The following is a 26859-nucleotide window of genomic DNA, read 5'->3' as shown; positions in this document are numbered from 1 at the left end:
CACGGTCACCAAGAGGATGTTGATGCAGCCAGTTGTACAAGAATTGACAAAAAGAAGGATCAAATACATATGGACGTTCCCATTCACATTCAGTCTCCTATTTGAGCTAGATGGGAGGTAAAGGAGAATCGCGTCGGCAGAAGAGGGAACGTCCATCCTGGGAATAGACACTGAACCAACCATCAATGAGACTCAAGGACCATTGAAAGAGCAACCAAAAAGAAAGGCCTGGGAATGGTCCACACAAGAGTCAAGGAGGAAAATGAGGAAAAAGAGGGGCCCAATCGGCCCAAGCCCATCACCAAAGAAGGACCAACGAAATGGAGATTCCCTGGAGAGGAGCCCCTCCAAATAAAGCAAGGCCGGGGATCAAGTGCACATCACACAAACAACAGGGGAGGGGAAGCATAACGAAATCACGGTGGGGAGAGACAGCCGGAGGGGATTCTTGATCTCCCGAAATGGGTTGGGGGAGACCCGCAAGGGACCAAGCTGGGAGAGGATGGGATCTCAACCCATGAAGAGAACAATCAGGAAGGGCCAGAGGCAGTTGGGTCCACCCAGCGAGGGGGGATTAGGGAAGAGGGGGATGAGAGGGAGGGACGGGGAAGACCACAGACTGGGCAGGACGAGAGGTTGGAAGGGAAGGGAACGGAGGGATCAAGGTCCAAGTCCAGTCACGGAAGCAAACAATCCTCAGACAGCAAGTAGAAAACCCTCAGACAATGGCTAAGGAGACAATCCTTTCATTAAACATTAAAGGCCTGAACTTACCCATAGAAAGAAAAGAATGAGACCACTACCTGTCAAGAGAAAGGCCAGACCTGAACACCTTGCAAGAAACCCACATACAAAAGAAAGATAAGCATATGATCCGAATACATGGTTACGACCTAATCCAACAATCGAACGATGCGAAAAAGAAAGGTGGAGCAGTAAGAAACAATACAAACCTCAAGGTGCTAATTGTCGAGAAAAACCCCAAAGGAAGGTTCGTAGCTACACACCTCCAGGGGAGGAATGAAACTTATTGGCCTCCATTTATGCTCCTAACTCAGGACAAGACCGGTTCATACAAACAACTCTAAGAAAACTGGAGGGGTTTGCAAAGGGTAGAATCTCACTGGCGATTTTAACCTAGCTTTGACCCAGGAAAGGACAGGAGTGCTAGAATCTCCTACTCCCAAAACAAACCATCATAAGAGCTGCAGGACAAAATAGACAACCTAGCTCTGGTTGATGTCTGGAGGGAAAAGAGAGGGTTATCGAGGGGATACATGTTCTACTTGTTCATAGGTCAGCGTCAAGGATAGACTACATTTGGATATCAAACTCCATGCAGGGCCAAGTTGAAGATGTGGAGCTAGGAGCAATTACAATATCTGAACATGCCCCTATCATAATTGCAATTAAAAGGAAATAATACTGCTAATACTGAAATAATACTGCTCGGGGCTATGGAAATGGAAATACCTGGCCCACATTTTTAAAGATGACTCCCTGAAAGGTGAATTAAGGAAAGAAATAGATACATACTTTCAGACCAATGAAAACCAGGAGACATATCCCCACATAATCTGGGACGCATTTAAAGCCGCGATACAGGGGAAGATCATAGCAATTGAGGCCGGAAGGGACAAGGAACACAAACTAATAGAAGAAGGCCTAGAAGCCAAAATGAAAGACTTGATGGTTAAAATGGCAATAGTGGGAACAGGCAAGATAAGGAGGAAACACAGGACAATCAGGGGACAACTAGAACTCCTACAAACGAGTAGAGCCGAACCCTCCCCGACATATCTCTGTCAACGATTCTATATGAAAGCAAAGAAAGCAGACAGGCTCCTCGCGAAGATGTTGAGAAAGGAGGAAAAAGATAGGACCTTCTTAAAAATGAAGACTCCAGAGGGGGCATTAAGAACTGATCAGGCATCTATTAAGAAGGAATTTACGAAGTTCTACACTAGCCTATACAGGTCAGAAATTAAAGGGACCAGGCCCCAATTAGACTGTCACACTGCAGCATCCCAATAATAACAACCCAGGACAGATGCATGTAATAATATCGCCGTGAAAAAGTCGGCAGGTTCTGGCGACTTTTTCCTGGCTACCAAAATTCTTTCCCCAAATATTCTAGGAGGGGTATAATTATATATTGTTACCTCCAGTCCTAGAATATTTTGGCAAAGTGTTTGATAGCCTGGAGGATGCATCATGAATGTCAACAACCTGAAGACTTTTTTCATGGCAACATTATTACCTGATACCCCCAGGAGAGGGAAGAGCTAGAGAAAGACCATAGAGGTGGTCCTCAAGATCATCATAGAGGTGGTCCTCAAGACCATCACGTCCCTCCCAACTAATAAAGCCCCAGGGCCGGACGGCTTCACAACACAGTTCTATAGGGAATTCTGGGAAACCTTAGCGCCCCACCTAACCACCCTTTTCAACAAAATGGGGCCGGGGGTGGGATCACGCCATCAAAGGATGAAGCGAAAGTCATACTACTGCCCAAACCAGGGAAGGGCCCTACCTTGTGCGGCTCATATAGGCCAATAGCACTTCTTAATACAGACACCAAAATCTTCACCAAAACCCTAGCAAACCGTCTGGAACACCTCCTCCCCAAATTGTTAGACCCCGACCAGTCAGCCTTCATAAGGAACAGACAGACGCACGACAACACCTGGCAGATAGCCCACATAGTTGAAAATAATTGGTAAAACTCACACACCTGCACTGCTGGTAGCACTAGACGCATAAAAAGCGTTTGACAGAGTAGAGTGGAAATTCTTATTTCAAACCACAAACAAAATGGGATTTGTGGAATCCTTCATGGCCAAAATAGCAGCTAGTTATCGCAACCCCTCATTACGTCTAATCAATGGGGACCTGACAGACCCAATAAAAGTGACAAGAGGTACAAAGAAGGGCTGTCCCATGTATCCTTTCCTATATGCCATTCACCTAGAACCCCTACTGAGCAAGATAAGAGGCAACAAAGACATTGAGGGAGTCTCATTTGCTTGGAGCGAACACAAGGTGGCAGTGTTTGCCGATGATTTGCTACTAATATTCTTGAGACTGTTGACCACTCCTCTCTCCGCCTCACTCTCCAGGACATTGGATTTTGCAAATCTGCTCTTTCCTGGTTTGCCCCCTACCTGGAAGGTCAATTCTTTAAAATCTTTTACACTCACAAACCTCTGACCCCCACTCCTCTCCCTGTTAGCAACCCCCAATGATCAGTCCTTGGTTCTCTGCTCTAACCCTTTATACCGCTCCCTAGGAAGACTCCTAATCCTTTGGCTTTCACCATCACCGTTTTGCTGATGTCACTGAAATATTTTTCTCCTTTCCCTCCTTCACACCAGCCATCTTGGAACAGATTACGAACTGCAATTCGCTACTGTATGGCTCTCGCTGCCTCATGCTGAACTCTTCAAAAAATGAAGTCCTCTTTCTTGAAGATTCCAATGCAACACCTACCCTTTCCCTGTCTTATTTACTTCCTTTATGACCTTCAAGCTCCCACACCCCAGGCTCGCAGTGTTGGGGTCCCCTTTGATAACCTACGACAACAACAATTTATCACTATTACTGCCTCTGCTCCTCAACATTAGGAAAATGTGTCCTTTCCTTACTAACCACTTGAGAAAAACTCTAATCTCCACTCTTGTGCTCATCAAACTGGGCTACTGTTTAAGCCTGCACCTTGGCCAGTCTCTCTACTCCTTCCTCTAGACAAAGTCGTCAACTTTGCTACCCACACTCTATACAACCTACCCAGATTCTCCCCCACTTCTACCTGCCAACAACTTACTGGTTGGCTCTCCATGCACAACCGTTATATTTTCAAGTTTCTTGTCCTAGTCAACAAAGCTATCAGCAACAATCTGATTGTAGGTCAGTTTACTCCCCATCTTGTTCCCTTTGATCCTTCACTACACTCAACCTCACCCTCCCATAGCCTCCCTGTGCCTCCTCTTATCCCATAACCTCCCTGTGCCTCCTCTTGCTTCCGTTCTGTCTCCCTACCCGTCCCGATCAACTACAACCCACCTCCTATTACAATCAAAGCCAGCCCAATAGTGGATCTCTTCAAAGCTCAGCTTAAACTTCACTTACTTGCTAAACTGGGAACCACCACTGCCCTCTCCGGCATCCTCCCTACCTCACCCCACAACTGCCTCCAGTGACGCTTAACAATATAATGTTGTATATTTTATTAGTAATTAGTACTCCTCTTTAATTTGAACCACTTCCCTCTTAGGTTAATGTTACCATTGCAAGTCACCTGTTTTCTTATATACATTTTGTTTCTGTTGGTTTTGTCCCTGGTATTTGTCCTAATATTTTTACACCATCATAAACTGGCTCACTACTTGTTCTCATCTTTATGCTATTGTAGAGGCACCCTTCGTATGCATTTGCCATCTGTACATGTGTTATTGTGAGTCATTTCTGATTTAAATTGACATCCCTGTTCTTCAAATACAAATGAAATAAATATTAACGCATTAAGTGTCATAATTTGTCCTCATCAGTTTGGATAAATGTCTTATAAAAAATAAATGAATACATAAATATACAACATACTGCGTGAAGTAACATTCATTTTTCACCCACCGTTAAGATCGATTTAGAAAGGCCGATCACATTTGGTTATTCGGTCTTTCTCAATCGATCATACAAAGCCCATTCACCCAACTCCCAAGCCCATAACCAAACCACTTCTCCTCCCCTCTCCTCACTTACCTTGCTCTCAGCGAACCTCCATTCCTCTCAGTGCACCAACCATCTTTTGGATGACAGCTGCTCCCTGCAATGCACACGAGTGCGCACAGGGGTTGACAGGCACGGCAAGGCAAAGGAAGTTGTGGTAGAGAGGAAAGTGGTTTTTGTGTGTGTGGTGTGTATGACTATGTGAATGAATGGTGGGAGAATATTTGTGGTGGGAAAGGAGGGGTGTGGGTAAAAGTGTGTTTGCGTGATTGGTGGAGAATGAGGGGGAATGTGTTGCGCAGGGCACGGAAGGTGGTGGGGGTAACCCCGATTTACTATTAATCCACCAATGCAGGAGAGGGTGCGGGTTGGGGTTCAATTGGTGATATTTTGACATTTTGGAAGCCACACAAAGTTGGCCGAAATAAATCTGTCTTTTTTGCATTTCGCCTTCAAAATGCAGAAATATCAAATTGAACCATATACAAACCAACCAATAAATATGGGCAAAGCCATTCACACTGTGGCTATCTATATGCGGAAAAGGTATCAAGTGAGATTATCATTTAAAAAAACATTGTTGGGGAAATATTTAGAAAAGGCTCAAGGGGCCACAGCTATAGTGTTCTGAAAAATTCACATACTTGACAATGTGAACACTGACCTTGGAAAACACATCTGTTTTATGAGAGCAGGTTACGGATTCTGCATGGGGGGGATGTGGTGTGCACTTTTTTCTGGAGTTTTATTGGCAATTGTCATGCACTGGGGACTGTCGCGAAAGGCACTGCCACCCCATTTCTAGGATCTTTGGTCAGCCATCAAAGATGGCCGTACTGTGTCCATGGTGTTCATCATGGCTCCTCTATGGTCTGTCATTGCTCCTCTATGTTCAGCCATCACAGATGGCCATGTTGTGGCCATGGTGTTCATCATGGCTCCTCTATGGTCAGCCATCACTGATGACTGTGCTCTGTTCATGGTATTTATAATGGTTTCCTCTGGGGCAGCAGCCGTCTGGGACAACACAAGAAAGACAGGCAGCAGCCGTCCGGGGCAGCAGAAGAAAGCCGGAAATGTAGATTACCACTAGTAGCATCCCATTTATGTAGATTGCCAGGGTAATGACAGCAAAACATCACTTCAATTAAAGAGGTAAAGATTCTGGTACTGGCCCTGTTGGCATGGAGAACATGATGCAGAAAAAGAGAGAAACACAAACCAACCACTGTGATCATCACCCAAACCACCCCAACGTTTGTCAAAGGGAAAATAAAGGCTTGTAGAATTTACCAGTATATATTTTCTGGATTGGATGCGTAGGTCACCGACCAGCGGGAAAGGCACAGCTCTTTGCTGTGCTTTGATTGCTTGAGCTCTTTGCATTTGCACTTGTGACACTGCAGGGCATTGAAATCACTCAGAATGCTGCCGTGGAGAGAAAACGAAAAGAGCATTACTGGGAGAAAATTAGTTGGGCGGCACTACACACTTACCAGCTTCTGCACATTGAAGACATTTACCCATCTGATAAAACAATACCACCATATTTTCATGCCACTTAAAAAAGGAAAAGGTACCCACCTGTGCAATAAGACCAGTACTATAAATAATAGGCTCTCAATTCGAAATATGTGGGAGGATTGACATTTATGGCTGTTCTTGGATATTACGACAAAGATATGCATGGCTAGAAAAGGTAATGCATGTACCCCGGGCTGGCGGACTGCAGTCCTTCTCACTCCCCACTTGCATCCCCTATGTGCCTCAGAAGAGGTTCAGAGACCACCACGAAGATGAGACGGGGATAACGGAAAGGTGTATAGACCTTTGGTAATGTCAGAAGTAAAGGAGACAGAACAGGCATGCAAGTTCCGCCTCTTCACATTTGGCATCTTGTTACATCTGGCTTGAGTGAGAGGAGCGCATGTGTTATGATGTTGTGTTTGTCTTACCAGTCCTCCTTGCATGAAACACAGAAGAATGGCAGCTCAGGGAATGTAGCGTGAATGTATATAGGATTCTGAGAACCTCAGCTGAGCTGCCACAAAGGGTCTAGGGGAATGGTTGCTGTCTCCCCACGCACTACACGTCAGAGATGGAACAAGTTACTTACCTGTAACTGTTGTTGTCCAGCGTGTGTCTGGCATGGATTCAAATGCTCGTGAATATTCCCCGTCGTCAGTCTGGGAATCCTCGGTAAAAGAAACGAGAGTTTCACTTTCGTTTATAAACTGTATTTCTCCTAAAACCCAATCACTGAGTTCTGGGTCATACTGTCCCCAGCCAATGACTGCCCTCTCCCTAAGCACCTCCTCTGGGAGCCATCTTCAGATTTGGTAGCCCGTAAAGTGGCAGAATTACCAAGAAGAGCCGCAGATGGGCAGGAGGAAGGGTTTGCATGTGAATCCATGCCAGACCCATGCTGGAGAACAACAGTTACAGGTAAGTAACTTGTTCTTTCTCCAGCATGGGGTCTGCCATGGATTCACATGATCATGAATAATGAATACATAGCAGTACATACATACACAACCATGGGAGGTGGCAAGGCTCAACGGAAGCAATTACTCTTACTCCTCACCAGGCTCACCTTTAAGCGAACAGGTTGCGTAACACTGCTTGGCCGATGTTAGGAAAGATTTCATAATTGTTTGTAATGTTCCCTCCATGTGTCAACCCACAAACTTTTTGCTGCTGTTTAGACACTATTGACTGACTGTCAGAGAAGGACAGCCTTCAGTTGCACTCCTCTGGGCTTTCACTCACTTTTTCTGGGGAAACTGACATGCCCTTAAGACAGTTAGTACTTGGAGACTGTGTTTCCCTTAGTCCTTTCCTCATGTTGCAACTTTTGTTTAACATGTAACAAGTGTGCAATGTATCTTACCATACAGCACACTTGGGTCTATAGTCATTTCCAAAGGCCCTAGATACTCTAGCTGGATTTTTTATGAACTGTTCAGATTTGTCATGGACAGGACTGGTGGCAGCTATCATTTCGCATTAAACCCTTTCCTGCCATTTTAACCGTGTTAACCGCTTTTGGCACAAATAGGTGGCCTAGCTCCAAAATGGCCATGCCACGAGGTTCCTTGTCCTGTCCTTTGGCCATCTTGCCCTTTCACCTTCCCCAGGTCGAGTCGACCCGGGTCAGTCCTTATTTGGTCATGCACTTTCCCACAAATCCCAATGCTTTTGTGGGCTTCTGAATGCCTTGTGTGTGTGCCTCCAGGATGTGGGCTGGAACGTCTGGTTCCAATACACATTCTGGATGCCAGAGAGTCTGGTGTGCCATGAATGCCTGGGACCACCGTGGTCCGTGATTGGTCCACGTATGGAGTGTGCGTTTGTGAGCAGATCTCCCATTGGGTCCTCTTCATTTTGGCGTAAAGGGAACTTTGGATAAGAGGAGGCCAAAAACACCCATACCATGTCAATCTCCTGAGTTCTCACTGAACAAAAGATAGGATCCAAGTATCCTGCAACTACGAAGCCGAGTCGAGAAACCGCTGGTGACCCACTGGAAGGTTTGGCACCCTGAGCCCGCTGTCATCCCGTGGGACCTGGGACCCCTCTGCATCTGGTCGTCCTAGAAGGTCTGCGAATGTTAGGCAGAAACCTGTGCAGTTCCCTTAGGGACCACTGCAAAAAGTTTAAGACTACAGGTGTTAGCAGTAAAACCAATTGGTAGCAGTCTGTACCACTCAGATTTACCTGGTAGCTGTGGCTGAGCAGTCAGACCTCTCTCAAGAAGAGTTAGGCAGTATATAGAGTATACACATTAGGTACAAAAATACAGTAGCACAAGCAAACACTGACCAGAGCTTTGGTATAAAAGTATATAATTATTTATTTAAAAACACACTTGTAAAAATACACTGGCACTAATATGTCAAGCAAGTTCAAACATAGTCACTAGAAATATATACACCTCCCTGATTAATTATTCGACAAGTCTTAGGAAAAGAACACCACTTATTATCAACACAGAGGTGAGCGCTTAACCAAGATGGCACTCCATTAATTATTTAAAAAGGGAGGGAAAAGGCAGAAATAGGAAAACACACAATACCAACACTTTTAAAGAACCACAGCAAGTCAAGAAAGGCAGGGTCTACTGTAGAGCAAAAAGTTCATAGGCCAGGCCCGCTCATGGAGAGAGCTAGGCGGAACGTGCCCAAGATCACACAGTTGAAGTACACTTTAAAAGTCTTTGCAGATAGTTCAAAAAGGAGTTCAGAAAAGTTAGTTAACATGTCCGAGATCACCCCAGGATAGAGAGTCAAGAATTTACGGGACACCTTGGACGGTCTTTTGCAAGGGAGACCAGGCGTGACACAGTGCCTGAAAAGGTGAGAAAGCTCCAGCGGGGGTAGTTGTTCCTGGCAGCGGGTGCAAGTCGGTGCTTCCTCCAGGGGAAGAGAAGATCTCGACATGGAGGAAAGCTGGAGGTCGTTGCACTGCCAGGGAAGAAACCAGCCGCGGAGTTTCCCGGTTAAAAGGTACTACCCTTTCATTTGCGGTAGTGGTGAAGTGTGGCTATCCGGCCGCCGGGGTGCTTGGCATGGGCGATTCGACCACGAGACGATCCAGGAAGGCGAAAAGAGGGCAAACTGGTTAACCCCACCAGCTCAAGGGAAGAAGACTCTCCTAGAAGAAGATCTTCTCTGTCGTTGGGAAGTGGTGAGTCGGTTCAGCAGGGCTCCACTGGTGGTGTCGTTGTTGCAGGTCGACTCAGCTTCTCCCTCTTCGGCTTCTTTAGGTCCTATGGCCACTTTTCCAGTTCCAGTCCCCAAAGCCCTGCTTTTATGCAGAAAACGCCCATTCACCAGTCTTAGCTGTCACTCAAACATGCTAAGTGGTGAGCCGGGTGGCTCACCACTGGGCCAATCACACAAGAGTGCGACTTGAGTTGCCAAGGCAACTCAGTCCAGGTGCCTATTCCCCCCTCCCACACATCCTGTAGACCCAGACAGAGTGGCACCACTTTTGGAGGCTTCTGTGCAGAAGCCCGCCAAAAATGGAACAAAGGGCTCGACTTGGGTTGGAGTTACAGAGGCGAACACAAACGCCATTTTAAAACCGAGTCCTGGCAAAAAGACCCATCCGGGGAATAAATATTAAATAAATAACCCGGCGGTATCTTTAACATTGCACCAAAAAAGTGGTGCGTTTAAAATGAATGGGAAAATCCCATAGGAAATATTCTGGTGGAATATTTCGCGTGGTATCCACTGCCACCAGCCAGAAACTCGACAAGGGGGGACTGGACAGTGCCCCCTTGGAAAACAGACCCAGGGGCAATCCAATTACCCCTACCAGTACTTCCACAATATGATGGTTTGTACTGGTTCTGTTCACAATTTGAGACTAGTAAAGCCAATGGTGACTTTACATGCCCTGAGAGACAGTAGCCAGTCCCAGGGTATGGAGTCTATGTTTGGGGGTCACTATGACACCCCTGTGTTACTGCACTGAGGGTGCTGTGTAACACACATACCAAAAACACATGAAGCCCTATGGAGTAAAAGACCCCATAGCCCATAAAACACATTACAAAATCAAAGGACATTCTTAAATCATGCCTAAGAGTGGGAGAAAAAGAGTCTCACTCTTAGCAGGAGAAAAAAATAAACCCCAAAAATCCAGCAAAGCTGCTGGGGGACTCACTAGGTTTGGGAAATTAGCCGGAGTCAGGGCAGAGTCGGAGGAGCTGTTGGAGTGGAAAGTCTGTCTACCCTGTCCATTTCCTGTTGTGGGTGTGTCTGCCTACACATAATCTACAAAGACTCATTCCCCCCGCGGAGCGGGCGCGGAGTCAGGGCAGAGTCTGAGGAGCTGTTGGAGTGGAAACTCTGTCTACCCTGTCCATTTCCTGTTGTCAGTGTGTCTGCCTACACCTAATCTACAAAGACTCATTCCCCCTGTGGAGCGGGCGCGGAGTCAGGGCAGAGTCTGAGGAGTACGAGGATCGGAGGAGTGGAGGCGTGCGGCCCCCTGGTTTCACATCCTGGTTTGACACCTGTCCTGCGGTCACAGCTTTACGCGACAATGCGCAAAACCCGCGCTCAATGCAAGCTGGTTTCACCAGCAAGGACTACATCTGGCGACACACATCCAGACAAACATCGAGATCCCGTCCCTGTCGCATGTGTAACTGCTTTGCATGCTCAGTCTTCCGTCGCTCAAAGTTTAAACAACTGCACTAGTGTGGCTTGTGCGGCATTAGCCTCACCGCCCTCACCACCCTCTATTTCATCCTCACCGGCAAGTGAATCACCTACCCCTCAGGTGAGTGCCTCCCTGTGTAAATACCGTGACATACACAGTAACTGTATTGGCAACTGCAATGAGGCGTTTTCAAGCTCTGTTACCTGCGTCCCTTTGTCAGCACCCGCTGCCTGGCCGAGTGTTGGGGAGACCGGCGGGTCAGGCAGGCCCGCTGTGTGTGCTTGTGTTGTCGGCGGCGCCGGCGTGGGCTGTGGCGGCGCCCTCACTGCTTTGGATGTTCTTGTCCTCACTGGCCGCCCCGGGACGTCTGGGGCTGGGGCGATCTCGCTGTGTGGCGGCGATTCTGCTGGGCGGGCCGAGGGGTGGAGCCTGCCCGATGCGCAGCAGTCCTGCGTGTGCGGAGCCCTCTGCGAGCCGGTCGGTTGTTGTGACATGGACGCTGTGTTTGACACAAGCGGTTCGCAGCTACGTCTTGTCAAATCCCCAAAGCTTTCAGGATACATTAGCACAACTACTAATGGACATACAATTACAAACCTGGAGTCACCCCGATTCAGGTTTTATAGTGCCTTGGCCTCACCTGGTAATCCTGACATTTCATCAGCGCGCAGCTATAAAGAGGTTTGTCGCTATGAAGATCCAGCTGTACTCTCCAGCAGTTCTACGTGTGGTATTAAGGTGCCTGTGTGTCTTGCACCACGAGAAAGTGAAGATAGGGGTGCTGACCCACGTCTGGACGGTGGCCTGGGTGGTGTTTTGCCCCATTTGATACTGAACTCATCTATTCACAAACTCACATCAGGGTCTGAGAGAAGAAATTCACTTGAGGTGGCCAATAAATTGTTACTTGACCTCACTCGTCTTAACAAAGAAAGAGCTGTTAAAAATATATCAAATGGAGATCCGGTTCTGCATGCTCATGTAAATGGCCATTCTGGCTCGGAGGCTTGCCCTCCTACAATGCAGCCTCCAGTGCTCACCTTGAGGTCAAGCTCCCTATACAAACGCAGGATGATCGATGGGAGCATATCTCACAGTCTGAGTTGTTCTCAGAATAAAAAACAAAAAATGAGCACCATAGAGCCCAGCAACCTAATGGGTACGCCAGCCACCTCTTCATCCCCAAGGCATGCCACTGAAGCTACCTCTTGTACAGCGGATTCCTCTTCTGACCAAGCTTCAACGGACTCGTCCATAATGGAACGCCCTTACCCTAAGATCCGACGCCCGACACACCGTGGTAGGAGAGTGCCACCACTCGACCCTAAAAACCTGGAAGTTCCAAGAACAGTTCAGTATACCAAAGATCTACAAGCAATTATTATTTCATCCATGGCCATTTCCACTGCACCTTTTATCAAAATGTATGAGAATCTGAACAACAATATAAAAGAGCTTTCCTCGGTGGTGATCGCCATGAACAACAAACTGGAGACCATGGAAAACAAAAACTTCCATTGTAAGGAAGTCCTACAAGAGTTACACAAAACAACAGACTGGGTGCTTGAAACACTGTCAGAACATGCCAAAAACGCAAATCTAGACAAAAAACTTCTAGCTGAGGTAGCCAAAGAAGCGCTGGGTATCTTTAAACAACAAAAAAAGGAACATGTCCACCAAGGGGTAGTTACCCCCAATGTTACATCCCAGGCAACACGGCCACATGTCATACTAGTTTCTTCAACCAGTCCTGGGAGGTGCGCTTCAACTCATCCACCTGAGAATGACTTTAGCAGCAGTAACATCATTGCTGCTTCTAATACAGCAAGTGGACCTGCCCATGCGCAAAAAGACCCAACATCAAGCAACACGGGAACCCCAGAGTCCATTGTTCCTCACCCTGCCACCATAAACCCGATTGACCTCACCTTGACACCTGGGACTAAGGAGAAAGTTAGAAGATCTTCCACACAACCGTATGTTGCTACCATGTTGGTTGACGAATGTCAGCTTAGTACTCCGTTTGAAGCCGTACTAAAAGAGAGTCAGGCTGTTACGAACTTGGCACTACAAAATCCCCAACCGGCATTAACCTCAAAGTCGATCCCTAATCAAGAACCGCCCTGTCCCCAATCACAATCGACGTCCCCACCTGCGAGGACAAATCCTTTGCCTCCCATATATGACATCTTCAAGGAGACTATTGCTGCACAAAAGATCCCTTCAGCAAAACAGCAAATCAAAGGTGGCTTACCCAAAAACCCTAAAAATCAACCTGCAAGGAAAGCGAGAAGAGGTATCGACTCTCGAAAATTCTTACGTAACATCAAAACAGTTAATGTAACTGTCAACGGCTCCATCACTAAGGACGACATCTTTGAAAAAAATGTAGGATGTAAGCACAGCAAAATCAGTACAATCAGAAACCAAGGAGATATTAAACTGTATTAGTGACGGTTCCGACGCCCTAATGAACGTATCTGTGTATGATGATGATGAACTCATCGTCAGAGACATGTCAGTGGCATCTCTGCAGGGCGGACCCAAGTCTTGCTCTGTTGCGCCAGCCCAGACTGTTTCAGATGTGCCTGACAATCTAACACAGGAAGACGTTAAGAGCCCCCCCATCTCACCTTTGAAGTCCAGTCAACAGGAGTCTATTAATGTGAATTTGCCTAAGGGAGCTTCTAGAATCTGTCAACTGATCAAACCACCGTCGCTGCCGAACATAGACGATGGTTTGCAGACTCCCCGTTTTGTGACCTTGGACGACAAAAGACGGATGCTCGCTGCCAAGACCGCATAAAGAACCCTCCACCAGGCCCGCAGGTCGTGATTGAATCGTCGCCTGTACCCACTGAGTGGCAAGCTCCAAAATGTGTGATACAGGCTGCAACTATCGGTGCCCACACGAAGAGCAAAACTGGGAATAAGCCGCTGTCGATTACAGATAAAACCAAAAATCAAACAGAATGGGTGAACCACTCAAATAAACGGCCCCAAAAAACAATAGCAAATGAGAGAATACAACAAATATCGACGCGGCAAGCTGCTCATCGTCTGATATTGGAACGCATAGAATCTTCAGACGATCTGATATTAAATCGACACAACGTGCTTCGGCTGTGTCAACTGATTCCCAGTCTACGTGCGATAACTTCTGAAGACCTCAAAATAGTGGAATTTCTGAACGAAATGAAAACTGACGCTGTGATTCTACATTTACACTCTAAGATCATAGCAAACGCACTACTGGATGCTGGACCAGTGTTGATGTCCCTAGGGTTTGACATAACTAAAGCCGAAGGAGGGGCTCGGCTTGTCTACCCTAAAGAGAGGTCACGTAGCAGATCGATGAACGTAGTAAATCGAAGACCTTCTGAAGATCACGAGAACAGCACAGATATAGATCCAAAGGAAAGTCCTGTGTCTAGCCCTCCCAGAAACTGGGACTTAGCGGACTTTCCCCATGGGGGTGAACTGATAAGAATAACAGTTAACGGAATGGTAAGTCCATCTATTACACGAGACATCGTGAGGACCCCTGTCACCACAACAGACAAATGCGACGATTGGTCCTGGTTGGCCAAAACCTTAAACACAGAATCGATGAAATAATGCCAGGAACCGGGAAGTACTTATATATGTACTATAGGCTCATGGAACACTAGAGGCTTCATGCACCTGTTTGAAACAACATGGGCCTCGAATCTAGACATTATGTGTTTACAAGAAACATGGCTCACACAAAGTCCATTGTTGGAAGGATTTGAAGTAGCCATCAATCCTGCTATAAAACAAACAAAGGGCAGGCCGATGGCTGGCCTTCTTTTGGCCGTGAGGAAAGGTGCTGGACTTTGGATTGTGAATTCTTATAACCCATCACCACTAATTCAGGTCTCCACCATTGGTGTCTATCAGAAAGACACCAACAAGGAAGCTTGCGTGTATATTATCAACTTATACTGGAACCATAGATACAATGAAGAGCTCACCTTTATCGACCACATAACAACTCTGATCGACGATTTACTCACAGAGGAGCAACCGCTAGACTTAATTGTATGTGGGGATCTGAACATTGTCTGTATCTGTATCCCAGTCTGTATCCCAGATGTTGCTCCAAATGGTGAAAACAACAAAGGCGATCGCAAACGCGAACGAGCTGCGTCCCAATGGTGTCTGGAACTGGATCTCAGAGGCCTGCACATGCTTAACGGACAAACGGTAGGTGACATCCCGGCCTGCCCTACGTGGAGAAGAGCTGACCAAAAATCGGTCATTGACTACATATTCGTGACTGAAAACATTCATAAGAGAACGATGAAATTTGAAGTCATTCAAATGAAACACAGCTACCATGACATGGTAAAACTGTCAATCTACCACCCCTGTTCAGGTGGTCAGACCTGCTGGCCGTTTGCAGTGTGCACTGGGACCGGCAGGATCCGACTAAATCTTGTGGATACAGAGGTAGCGGCCATCTCTAACGCCTTTCAACACACTACAAAATATTTAGAATATCAACATCTTTTGTCCAGTTTTGAGGAACGTAAACGCAATCTAAAACACGTTGAGTTTTGTCCAAAACACAAATTCGACGTGTCTATTCTTCAACGAAAAAGAGCGATGAGACAAGAACTAAGAAAACTTAAAGGACCATACACCGCTACTTTGAGAGAGGGCAAAAGAGCGATCAAGGCCAAATATCGAAACTGGCTTAAATCCCATGCCGCGATTATGCTACAAAACGACTCAGAAGATATGCTGCAAAAAATGGCTGGAAAAATCAGCGGGCTATTGGAAATTGATACATAACACTATGGCTCCACAACATGCGCTCCAGGCCATTGCAGTCACCGAAGATGACTGGTCGAAGTTCTACACAAAACTCTTTTGCAGAGACAAACCTGTACCACCCTGGGTACCTATGACGTCAAATAAGTGGGACCTGGCGTTTGAGAGAAGTGACATCTTGGATGCAATTAAGAACGTGCATGACTCCAGAGCGCCCGGCCCCGATGGCCTAACAAACTATACGCTAAAAAAAAACAGATTTATGGGCAGACTTTTGCGTTACTCTGTTTGACCGAGTCATTATGAGCCGATCAACCCCAAAGTCTTGGAAAAGCGCTGTGGTGGTCCCTATTTTTAAAAAATGAAACTGCTCAAACCCAAAAAACTATAGGCCCATAGCGCTTCTCGACATGTTGGGGAAGATTTACGCCACCCTTTTGCAACAAAAACTGTCAAAATGGGCTAATGACTATAACCACGTAGACCCCAGACAAGCGGGATTTGTAAAAGGGGTTGGATGCTGCCTAAACCTGTTGGTACTGAACCTCATAAAGATGGAAGCAATCAGAACCAACGCAAAGATCTACTTGGCTCTGATAGACCTGTCTTATGCGTCCGACAGCATAGACAGAGAGTTGTTGTGGGACAAACTCATCAGATGGAACTGTCCTCCCAGTTTTGTGGAAGCAATTCGTGAATTACACACGGACACTTTGATCAGGATCCGTTTGGACACTAAAGGAACGTTATCTGCCCCTATCAGCACACATAAGGGAGTGAAACAAGGTTTCCCTTAGGCAGCCACCATTTTCAATCTTTTTATAGCCGATGTAAACGCAGCATTCATTGGTGCAACAATGTTTCCTCCGAAACTACATGGCTCGCCCATCAACTATCTGGTCTATGCTGATGATCTTATTTTGCTCGATCTGACTCCCATAGGCCTTCAGCGTAAACTAAATTGTCTTGACATCTATACCACAGCTAATGGTCTTCAAATCAACAAACAAAAATGTGAAATTATAATTTTTGAGAAACTATAAGGCTGTAGCTCCCGAGGAAAGAAGTACAGATGGTGTCTTGCCAATGAGCAACTTCAGATCATAAAACACTCTTCATACCTGGGTATGAAGATCAGTGCCAGCAGAAACGACGCACCATGGGCTGAAGTGGTGAAAAGTAAATGTCGACAGATGGCTTGCCAAGCGTTGTTAATCAATAATAAATTTGGAAAATTTTCCTTAAAACCAACAATTGAATTGGCGGCGAAAACGCATTTGGCTGCACAAGCGATCTGTGGAATTCACTAGAAAATATATTCTGGACGCGAGTCCTACAGCTTCCCAAAGGTACCTCGACGGTCTGTCTCCGATATGAACTGGGCCTTATCTCGATAAACGCAAGAGTCACCTGGAACCTACTGAGTCTGTTTAGGAAAACAATGACAAAAAATCCAGCGATCCAATTCGAAATTTTACAGAAGCCGGATACTGCCAAAGACTACACGGTTCTTTTTCAATGGAATCTCCTTTGCCAAACACTTTTAAAGGAGTTTGACATTTCCATTATAATGTTAACTGAGAATCCCGAGTTGACAAAGACCAAAATTTGGAGAGCTGACTGGATTAAAACTTGCGAACTAAGAGCTAAATCTAAACTAATGCAAGAGGTCCCAGGAGAAGCTAGAGCATATGGTCAGAGGCACACTTATCTAACCCTACTTCCGGACCAACATGCAAGATCCTTATACATGCGCTTCAGGCTAAACATGCTGAAAACAAAAGAGCGAGTGAGCAGTTGGGTGAAGTGTGCTGACACTGATCTAATGTGCAGATTCTGCAGTAAAAATAAGGAGACCTTAAAACACCTAATGTTGTTTTGTCAAACTTTTCAACAACAAAGAGAAACCCAGTTTGGAGCCCTGATTAATGAACACCAGCGTATGATGGCTGACGACTGGTTGACAGCTCTATTTGAGGGGTCCAACAGAGCAGTCCTATTTGCATTAACAAACTTTCTGCGCGTAGTAAAGGGACGTCTGGACGACCAAAAAGTAAAATTGGGTGTAATCAAAGACATGAAATCTATACCAGTCGTCATCGGACCTACCTCTTAACATGCCACGATGGACGTACCAATAGAGCTGTTAAGATGACAATGGTGGAGGGAGGGACGGATGGAGGGAAACAAAAAATTCATATGTGATGTATTCTTTTCTTGTTTTGTTTGTTTCTTTTTAAAGGTTGAATAAACCAATAAAAATAAAAAAATAAATAAATAAATAAAATTAGCCTATACAGAGAATTCTCCCTAACAGCGAAGAAACTTTGACCCATTGGAATAGTGGGACCAACTATTCTCAGCACCTTCATCAAACCCTGCAAGTAAGCTTTCTCGGAAGTGTCCCTGGGCCAACCAGTGGACTGACCAGCTTACCCAGTTGCTTTGCTCTGTCACCGCCGCCGTTTCGGGGAGGCCCTCGAAACTTGGTATACTGCTAGCTCTGTGTCCACGGCAACCTCACACCGAATTCCGTACACTTGGCATTCCCAGGTCTGAAGTGAGACGAGTGCGCCAGGTTATTGTGTTGCCCTGCCACGGCCACGTCCTTTGCAAGTCCGCTGCATTTGTGACCCTCTTGCCCCCGACGTTTGCTGCAGTGAAACTGGGTCGATTCATCCACCGGAGCGGAGAAATCACCACTGTCCCATTTGGGAATCATTGCTGTATCTCAGGAACTAAAAGGTGCCGAAGTTTGGGTCCGCTTGCGTCGGGGACCGGTGAGTACTCAATACCCTAACCGGTGACCCCTAGCACAAGGGCCCATTTTTACACACAAGTGGCCCTTGAGGGCCCCTCTCCTTTCCACTCCACTGCTATTGCGAAATAGCGACTCCATCCCAAACTCTCGAACTGCCTCTGCCTTCAAGTGGAGGCCTTCTTGAATAGTGGGAACTTGTTCTGCATCGCCTCATCCACCTTCCCGAGCTGCTAGAGACCCCTGAAAAGACCCTATTCTGCCCATTTGAACAACTGCGTGCGTTTGCATTGCATGTACTATTGAGCACAAGGCTCCTCTCTTCCTAGGGCTTGAACTGCCTCTTAGGTGTATTGTCGATGTCAAAGGGGCCTAAAGACTATCTGCACTGCCGGTTTCCTTCCCATCTAGGTTGTCGACATATTTCGTGCATTAACCCTTTGGACCCCAATGGTCTTGTATATACATTGTGTTGATAGTGTTGTGTTGGTTTACTTGGTTTTACTGCGATTCTTTAGCTATGGTCTATGTTACAAAGGCCTTGTAATAAATGTGTCTATATTTCTGATACAACACCTGTCTGGAGTAATTTCTGAGTGTCCTTGCTTTGTGTGCTCATTGAGGTCCTTCAGTTACCCTCTTCCAAGAAACTAGGCTGGCCTTCTGAACCTCTGCCCCTCCGGGTTAGAGTTCAGAAATCCATCTTAACAGCCGACTCTGGACTCCTCCCTGGAATCTCATCGACGCAGTAAACTTTTGTGAAGGTGTGCATAAACCTCCAAGTAGCAGCCCTGCAGATGTCCAGCAGGGGCACACCAGACAGGAACGCCATCGTAGCAGCGATGGCTCTAGTGGAATGGGCTCTCAGACGGCCAGGCAACGGTCGGTTTGCCAACCAGTGACAATGGGTGATGCAGCCGGAGAGCCACCTGGAAATGGAAGCCTTGGACAGGGCCTTCCCATGGTTCACAGGACCAAAGTTCACAAAAAGCTGAGAAGTCTTCCGGAAACTCTTTGTGCGGGCCACATAAAACGTCAACACCCGAGCCACATCCAGTGAGTGCAATGTTTTTTCAGCCGGCAACTAAGTAGTCGGAAAAAATAAAGGTAACACCAAGGGCTCGTTGAGATGAAATTCCGACGGAACCTTGGGCATGAAGGCGGGGTGTGTCCACAGCACCACCCTCGCCTTGTGGAAAGTCAAGTAAGGCTGCTTGCAGGACAGGGCCTGAATCTCACCTACTCTCCTGGCAGAGGTGATGGCCACGAGGAAAGGTGTCTTCCAAGACAGGAACTTAAGCAGAGCCTGCTGCATCGGTTGGAATGGGGCCCCCCTTGAGCCTGGTCAGCACCATGTTGATTTCCCATGCCGGGGCAGGAGCCTTCACCGGCGGGAATGAACGGAACAGTCCTTTGATGAACTCCTTTACCAGACGGTGCAAACAAAGAGATGACCATCCCGGAGATCTGGTTTAGCAGGAGATAGCCGCTAGATACACCTTGTTGGAGGTGTAAGCCAGCCACGATTCACCCGAGAGCAAGTACGGCAGGAGTTGGAGGGCCATGACCCACGGCAGATTAATCTTCTGCGACTGGCACCAAGTCGCAAAATGTTTTCATTTGTGTCTGTAGCACTTCAGTGTCGACGACACCCTGGCCTTGGTGAGGACTTCCTTGCAGTCCGCAGGCAGCTTGTAACCACCGAACTCTAATGCTGCAGGAGCCAGGCCTTCATGTTCAGCGATCCTGGATCGTGGTGCACGATTGCTCCTCCTTCCCTGGTAAAAAGATTTGCGTCTACTGGCCGTTTGATTGTAGGGGACGCTGACATGCTGAGAAGGTCCGGGTACCAGACTGCCTCGGCCACGCTGGTGCGACGAGGATCATCGTGCACCGGTACCATCTGAGTTAGATGACTCGTAGTAGCAGTGGCAAGGGAGGGAACGTGTACACAAACTGGCCATCCCAAGGGAAGGAGAATGCGTCCCCCATGCTCCCCTGCTGGGGAGTCCTGCTGGCGAACCTGCAGCACTTGGTGTTCGTTGCCGTCATAAACAAATCAATCTGGGACTGTCCCACCTGAGGAAGAGGTTGTCCACTTGATCCTGCCTGAGTTCCCACTCGTGACACAGGCTCAGCTTCCCGCTGAGGGAGTCAGCAATGGTGTTTTGATTCCAGCCAGGTGGAGCGGAATGAGGAACAGCTCATGGGCGATGGCCCAGTGCCACAACTCCTGCGCCTCTCTGGAGAGCGCCGGGGACCTGGTGCCCCCCTGCTTCTGGATGTAAAACATCATGGTGCTATTGTCTGTGAAGACCCTCACCACTTAACCCTTGAGGAAGGGAAGAAAAGACTTGAGGGCCCAACAGAGCCCGAAGTTCCAGTATGTTGATGTGTAGCGCCTTCTCCTCTGGCAGCCACTGGCGTGGAGACATCCAGTGTGTGCTCCCCACTCTTTGAGGGAAGCCTCAGTCGTGACCGTCTCTTGGTACGGGGGGCTCTGGATGTCTGTGCTCCCTGCGATTTTGGAGCGAACGCTCCACCACCATATCGCCTGCCTGAATTCTTCGTCGAGAGAAATTCTATCCAGAAACTTCCAGACACTTGGATCCAATGGGTATCTAGGAACACCTGGAGCGGTCTGATCCGCAGCCTGCAGGGTCGGACCAAATAGATGCTTGATGACATCATGCCGAGCAGCGACTTGATGGTCGTCACCGTGGCAATCTTCAGTGCCAACAGACATTGCACCGTGCCCAAAATGGCTGCTATCCGCTCCTCCGACAGAGCCGCTAGACAGGACACCTGGAGCCTGGATCCCAGGAACTTTGCTTTCTGCAATGGAGTCAAGCAGGATTTTGCATCGTTCACTGAGAACCCCAGCTCCATCAGCAGCTGGACAGTCGTCTCCGTGTGATCGACGGCGATGTCCTTCGACTTGGCCCGGATGAGCCAGTCGTCGAGGTAAGGGTACACATGGATCTCTTGTAGCGTAGATGGGTCGCTGAGGGGCCTTTAACTGGTAGTGCTTCCCTTGCACGACGAAGCGCAGGAACTTGCAATCCTTTACGTGAATGGGGACGTGGAAGTACGCGTCCTCCAGATCCAGCGATGACAGAAAGTCTCCTTCCTCCAGTTGGCCGAGCACGTGCTGCAACGTGACCATCCGGAATTTCTGGGACTTAATGTACTTGTTGAGTCGTTGTAGGTCTAGAATGGGACTCCAGCCCCCGGTCTCTTTTCTTACTAGAAAGTATCTTGAGTAAACTCTGGCGCCCTGGAGGCACTTCGGAACCAGCTCTATCGCCCCTTTTCTTAACATGGCCCAAACTTCTGGCAGCAGCTGAGGGATATGTTGTTCCTGTCGGGCCACCGGTGTTATTCGCGGGCACTTTTGTTGAAACTCCCAAGACGTGTTCGTGGGTGAGAGCGTCCAGCACCCATCGATCGGTGGAGATGTTTTCCCACACACTGACGAAGTTCACCTGTCGGACTTCCACTGGAGTGGAGCGGTGGGGGCCTGATGTTTTGGCCGGTTCAGTCCTGCTTGGAGGCCGGCGCGCCACCTTGGGAGCCTTGACGATGACGGCAGCCACCTGCGAAAGCCTTGCAACGACCCCTGTAGGCTTTCTGGGTCGTGGAATGGAAAGGTTGGCGGTAAGAAGATGTTCCACCACCGAAGACCTCCCCGACTTTCCTCCTGAGGGACGAAAGGACAGGCGATGTTGCTGCAGCGTGCCAAGAGCATGGGCCGACTCTGTGTTGGCTTTGATGGCCTGAAGAGTTTTTTCAACTGCCTTGCCGAAAAGATTGTCTCCATCAATGGCATGTTCAGGACCCTCGCCTGGAGATCTTGCCTGAAGTTGGTGACCTTCAGCCAGCCACGATGACGAAGGCAAACACTGTTCCCCATCTGGCAGAACCCTGTCTCTGTGATGTCCAGGGCCATGGTGATGGTGTGGTCCAACGCCACCTCACCCTTTTGAAGGATCTCCATTACCTCAACTCGCTTGTCCTCGGGGAGGAAATCCAGGATCGGAGCCATTTTGTACCAAAGCTCCCGGTCGAACTTGGCCTGGATGACTAAGGCGTTGGCCACCTTGACAGTCGCCGGCGAGTAAATGACCTTCCGTCCCACAGCGTCCGGGGGAACCGATGTTGATTTCTTTCTCGCCGCAGCCGAGACCATTGAGTCCGGAGAAGGCTGCGACCTGAGACACTTGGGCGCAGACTCCGGCACCCGATACTTCTTTTGGAGACGGTCCGTTTTAGCTGGAGCCAATGTGGGGTTCTTCAAGAGTGCCAGCCCCTCTGCCCAGACATCATCCAGGACCAGGATCGACAGAATGGTCTTCCTCTTCACCTGCCGGTGCTGGTACAGGAAGCCTTCCTTTTTCTTCTCTTCCGGGGTAAGCTGGAAAAGTTCCCATGCATGGGCAATCATGGAATGAAAAGTACCCCCTCGTCCGGTGGAGAAGCCCTTGGTGGCGGTGAGAGCCCACTGTCGTCGTTGGTGTCTGTCGCATATGTGCCCGTCCCCGTGTCCCTGGGGGGGGAGGCAACAACAGCTGGAGTGAAGGCATAGGGTGTCTCTTCCTCGCCAGGGCCCCCCCGGTGTCATCGGGGTCCACGTCGTTGGTGCAGTCAGTATCCTCAGCTGAATCTCTGACACCAGCATGTGGAGGGTCGAGTGAATATCCTGCGAAAGATCATTGGTGGGAGCCTGTGGGACGGGAATGCTGGCCCATCGTCCCCCGGCCCGTCGCCGTCCTCGTCGTCGCCACCTCTGGCAGGCGACCCTTCGATGTTCTCGTCGTGTTGTGGGTATTGGCTGGTTGAGCTCTCACTCAGTTCTTCCCAAGATCCCTTTGGCCACTCTCCAGTCCCAAAAAACAATTTAACGTATCATGGGGATTCATGCCCTTGTTTTGGACTCTGGAGTATCCCACCATAGATTCTCTTGAAATAAACGTACATCCTGTCACGGTCCACAACCAGTGCAAGCACTTGTTTTATAGGGCATCGCTTAGTTCTGACTTGCTCTCTGCCAGTTTTGATACCCTGTGTAAATAAACTGTGATGGGTCCGGACCCACCCTTGTCGTAGCACCCAGACATGCTCTCTCTGTGACAAGGGCTATATAGTTAGGGTCATTCGTGCTTGAACCTTATACCGGACAAATGGCCTGATTCACAGCTGGGGAAGATGTTGGCTTATGATCAGACACTCTACTGCAGTCTTCAGTCTTGGGGCTTGATTCCGGATTCATGAGGGGCATTGATGTGGTGTGGTCTCCTAGGTGCCCTACTGGGAAAAGCAGCATGTTCTTAGGGTGTTACTGGTTTTGCGCAATCCTGGCCTATGGGGCACTCTGGGGGAAAGTTGCTAAATCCCTCATCCACGTGGTGGCCAATGAGAGGCTCCCCCTCCGCCCTTTCAACTCCCTCCCCTGATTTCCTACTAGGACCAGGAGCAGTTTCTTAATGGCTGTCAATTCAACGAGCACCTGGTTACACTTGCACCTCCTGGCAGAGCAGGCATCCTCAACTGGCAGGTTAATGTTCAGGTTAGAACGGTGGTCAGCCACATGACCTGTGGGGTTGGGGCCTCTGAGTGGAGTCAAGCAGAGAAAAGATCTGCCCCCAGGGCTTGTAGAAGAGAGGTACTCATTCCAGGCACTACTAGATGAACCCAAAGTGCCAGGGGAGCTAAAAGCAGGCTTAGCAACAGCGGCGGCAGAGATCACTATATCTGCTAGGTCCATGGGGGTTGGGACTTTAGTACACGTAGGGTGGTCATTGTGGGATCCAATGACTGGTACAAGATCAGAGGCCAGGCTAGAGGCCCCTAGGGTGGAACCAGATAACAGGGTACAGCCAACAGGGGCTTCTAGTGGAAAGTTCCCCATCGCTGATGCTAGCGACTTCGCTACACCATGGCATAATGGATCAAACGGAGAAAACAGGGTGGGCACAGCAGGACATTTGAAGGAGTTAGGGTGGCAGGAAATGCTGGCTAAGATTGAAGGGGGAGAAGTTTCCATTCCGGCGGTTCTTTTGCCTTTGTCAGCAACAATATCCATATTTCGGGGGTTCCTTCTAGTAACCAAGGCACTCCCATGGGAGACAGGGTCTTCTTGATTCTCATCTGTTTAACCCACTCCAGGGCGGATGTCGGACATGTCGGATGTGGCAGCCATTCAGCGCTGTTGATGCTCCTCCCAGGACATCTTGACTACTCCGAAAAATGAAGGGCTTTTACAACCAACAAGTCAGCCTCTCCTCCAGAGTCAATGGGTTTGGTAGCAAATTGCCCAGAACCCCCCAACCAGTGGCAGAATCAATTTTAGCCTCCTTACGTGGCCTGCCCTGTTGATGCTGCCTCCTCACGGCCAGTATCTTGGGCTGTGACTTTTGCACAGGATGAGCCCGTGCTCCATGTAGAGCAGGGCAAAAATGTAGTGGCGGTGGGGGGGGGGATAATTTCGGTAGCAGTCCCAGATAATTTTCCACCACATGTGGCTCTCACCTCTCTCCTCAGACCTCAGACGAGCTCAGGATTGACCAGGATGTCCCTAATTGGTGTCACACCATCACTGCGCCACACCAGCGGTGCAAAGCACTGTGCCCTTGCCCCGCTGTCGGCTTCACCACTGCAGCAGTCAGTCTGTATCCCAGAGGGCGTGGCCAACAGCGGAAACCAGTGAGTGCCTCCAGGCAAGGGGAGCAGCAAAACACTGCACCCTAGCCCTGCCACCAGGGTACTAGAACCCGACTACCATACTCCCTGGGAGAGGGAGGATGTATCACTCAGATATTAACAGTTTCTGTGGATGGGGCACATTTATTTGTATTATTCCCTATCTCTTTACTTTTCACATCAGGTTTGCTTTTATCTACCCACACACAAGGTGTCAATGTGTTAAAAATGTTCTTGGGGTGTCCTATTGTTGTTGGGCACAACCAAGGGTATGGTGAGGGTCATATCAATCTTGGCCGATTCCTGTTGATCTGGAGAGTTGGGACAACCCATTGGGCATAATACTTGTCTGTGAACCCAAGCCATGTTGGGAATGCTTTATGCTCACTACTGTGGCATTGTGATATGTATTGAGTCTGATGTACCAAGAGTTAATGATTATATTTTGTTCTTTCAGTTTTTAAGTTCAGCTCCTGAAGAAGGGGAGTGGTTCCCCAAAAGGTGTCAAGCTCACTTCATAATTTCAATATTGTACATTTGTGGTGCATAAATTGCTGAAATATTTTGAAGATGTATCAATATATTGCTTGTTTGTAACATAAATTATGTACCTGCCTCTGATAATATAGAAGATATCGATTTAGCCTTCTTTAGGCTTGAATGGCGTGCAAGGGACGGGAGGGCCCATATATTGGGCTCTTTTTGTTCATTTTCTGACAGCTCTGTGTCAAGGCAGTCGTTCCTCCCCTGCACCCATATTTGTCTTAATTGTTGTATGAAACTGCTCTTTTTGTAATCATTTTTGATTCATTGGAGTGCACTGTGACATACTGCTTTGTATCTACAAATGACACCCTCTAGTTTTAGCCAGTGGTCTCAATTCATACTGCTTGGAAAGTGGCCAAAAAAGTAAAAACAAACAATGTACTAATAGAAAAGGTGGTGAGCTTCATTTGAGGAATGGGGATTGTTAATTGCAAATGGTAATGTTGTGGGTGATCTGCTGCCAGAAGACACCTGGAAAATCATCAATTAATGATTATACAGGCCTCTCCAAATCCATATTTGACAAATGTACCTAATTACAAGTGAAACATACCAACTCGAGTGATAACAATATGTTGTGAGCCACATCTGAAATGTTTTCCAACAGAATTAAATCGAAAACACACAGTAACCTGACTGTTCACTGTGCAGGAAACTGGATTAAAAAATTTAAAAAAGGTGGCACTACTTTGATGAAAAAAGTGAGTTTTTTTGCTTTTGGTTCAGTGAGTGAATTGAGCACAGTCTGTTCTAGGTCGAATTTTAAGAACTTTCTGTGCGAGAAAGAAATGGCTCAAGATCTACAGCTGTCTGGGTCTACCCGCAAACATAGATACGACCACAAGTATGGGCAATGAAAAAAATGTGTCGGCAGCAATAACGACAACTTTCCTTAAATCATATGGATGCTGCCGGATATACAAAAAATGGTGGAATCATCTGAAGGTATACAAATTGGATGCGAAATCAGAAAAATATTATGGTACAAAAAAAAAGTTAATTAATGTTGCATACGCTATGTAAAAATAATACACGCAATTTCTGCTCTATAATAAATAATTTATATAATCTTCAAATTGAGATGCAAGGCAGTGGGGTAAGTGAGGCACTTCCACTGGATCAAAATGAACGGTGAAACGCAATCATGTAAAGATTCCTCA

The 26859-nt window shown here is 47.7% G+C and overlaps 1 protein-coding gene across 3 annotated transcripts in view; it reads right to left on the bottom strand.

Annotated features, from left to right (window-relative positions):
• Window positions 1-26859, bottom strand: part of TMEM63A (transmembrane protein 63A) — a 778572-nt gene that overhangs the window by 249355 nt on the left and 502358 nt on the right. For all 3 annotated transcript variants that reach the window (XM_069608694.1, XM_069608696.1, XM_069608695.1), the window contains exon 13: window positions 6019-6153. In XM_069608694.1, the coding sequence (XP_069464795.1) occupies window positions 6019-6153 (135 nt within the window). The remainder of the gene's footprint in view (window positions 1-6018; window positions 6154-26859) is intronic.

The sequence above is a fragment of the Ambystoma mexicanum genome, chromosome 4q (assembly GCF_040938575.1).
Source record: "Ambystoma mexicanum isolate Mex_15411 chromosome 4q, UKY_AmexF1_1, whole genome shotgun sequence".
Classification (NCBI taxonomy): domain Eukaryota; kingdom Metazoa; phylum Chordata; class Amphibia; order Caudata; family Ambystomatidae; genus Ambystoma; species Ambystoma mexicanum.
This window is presented reverse-complemented; position numbering and strand designations above follow the sequence as displayed.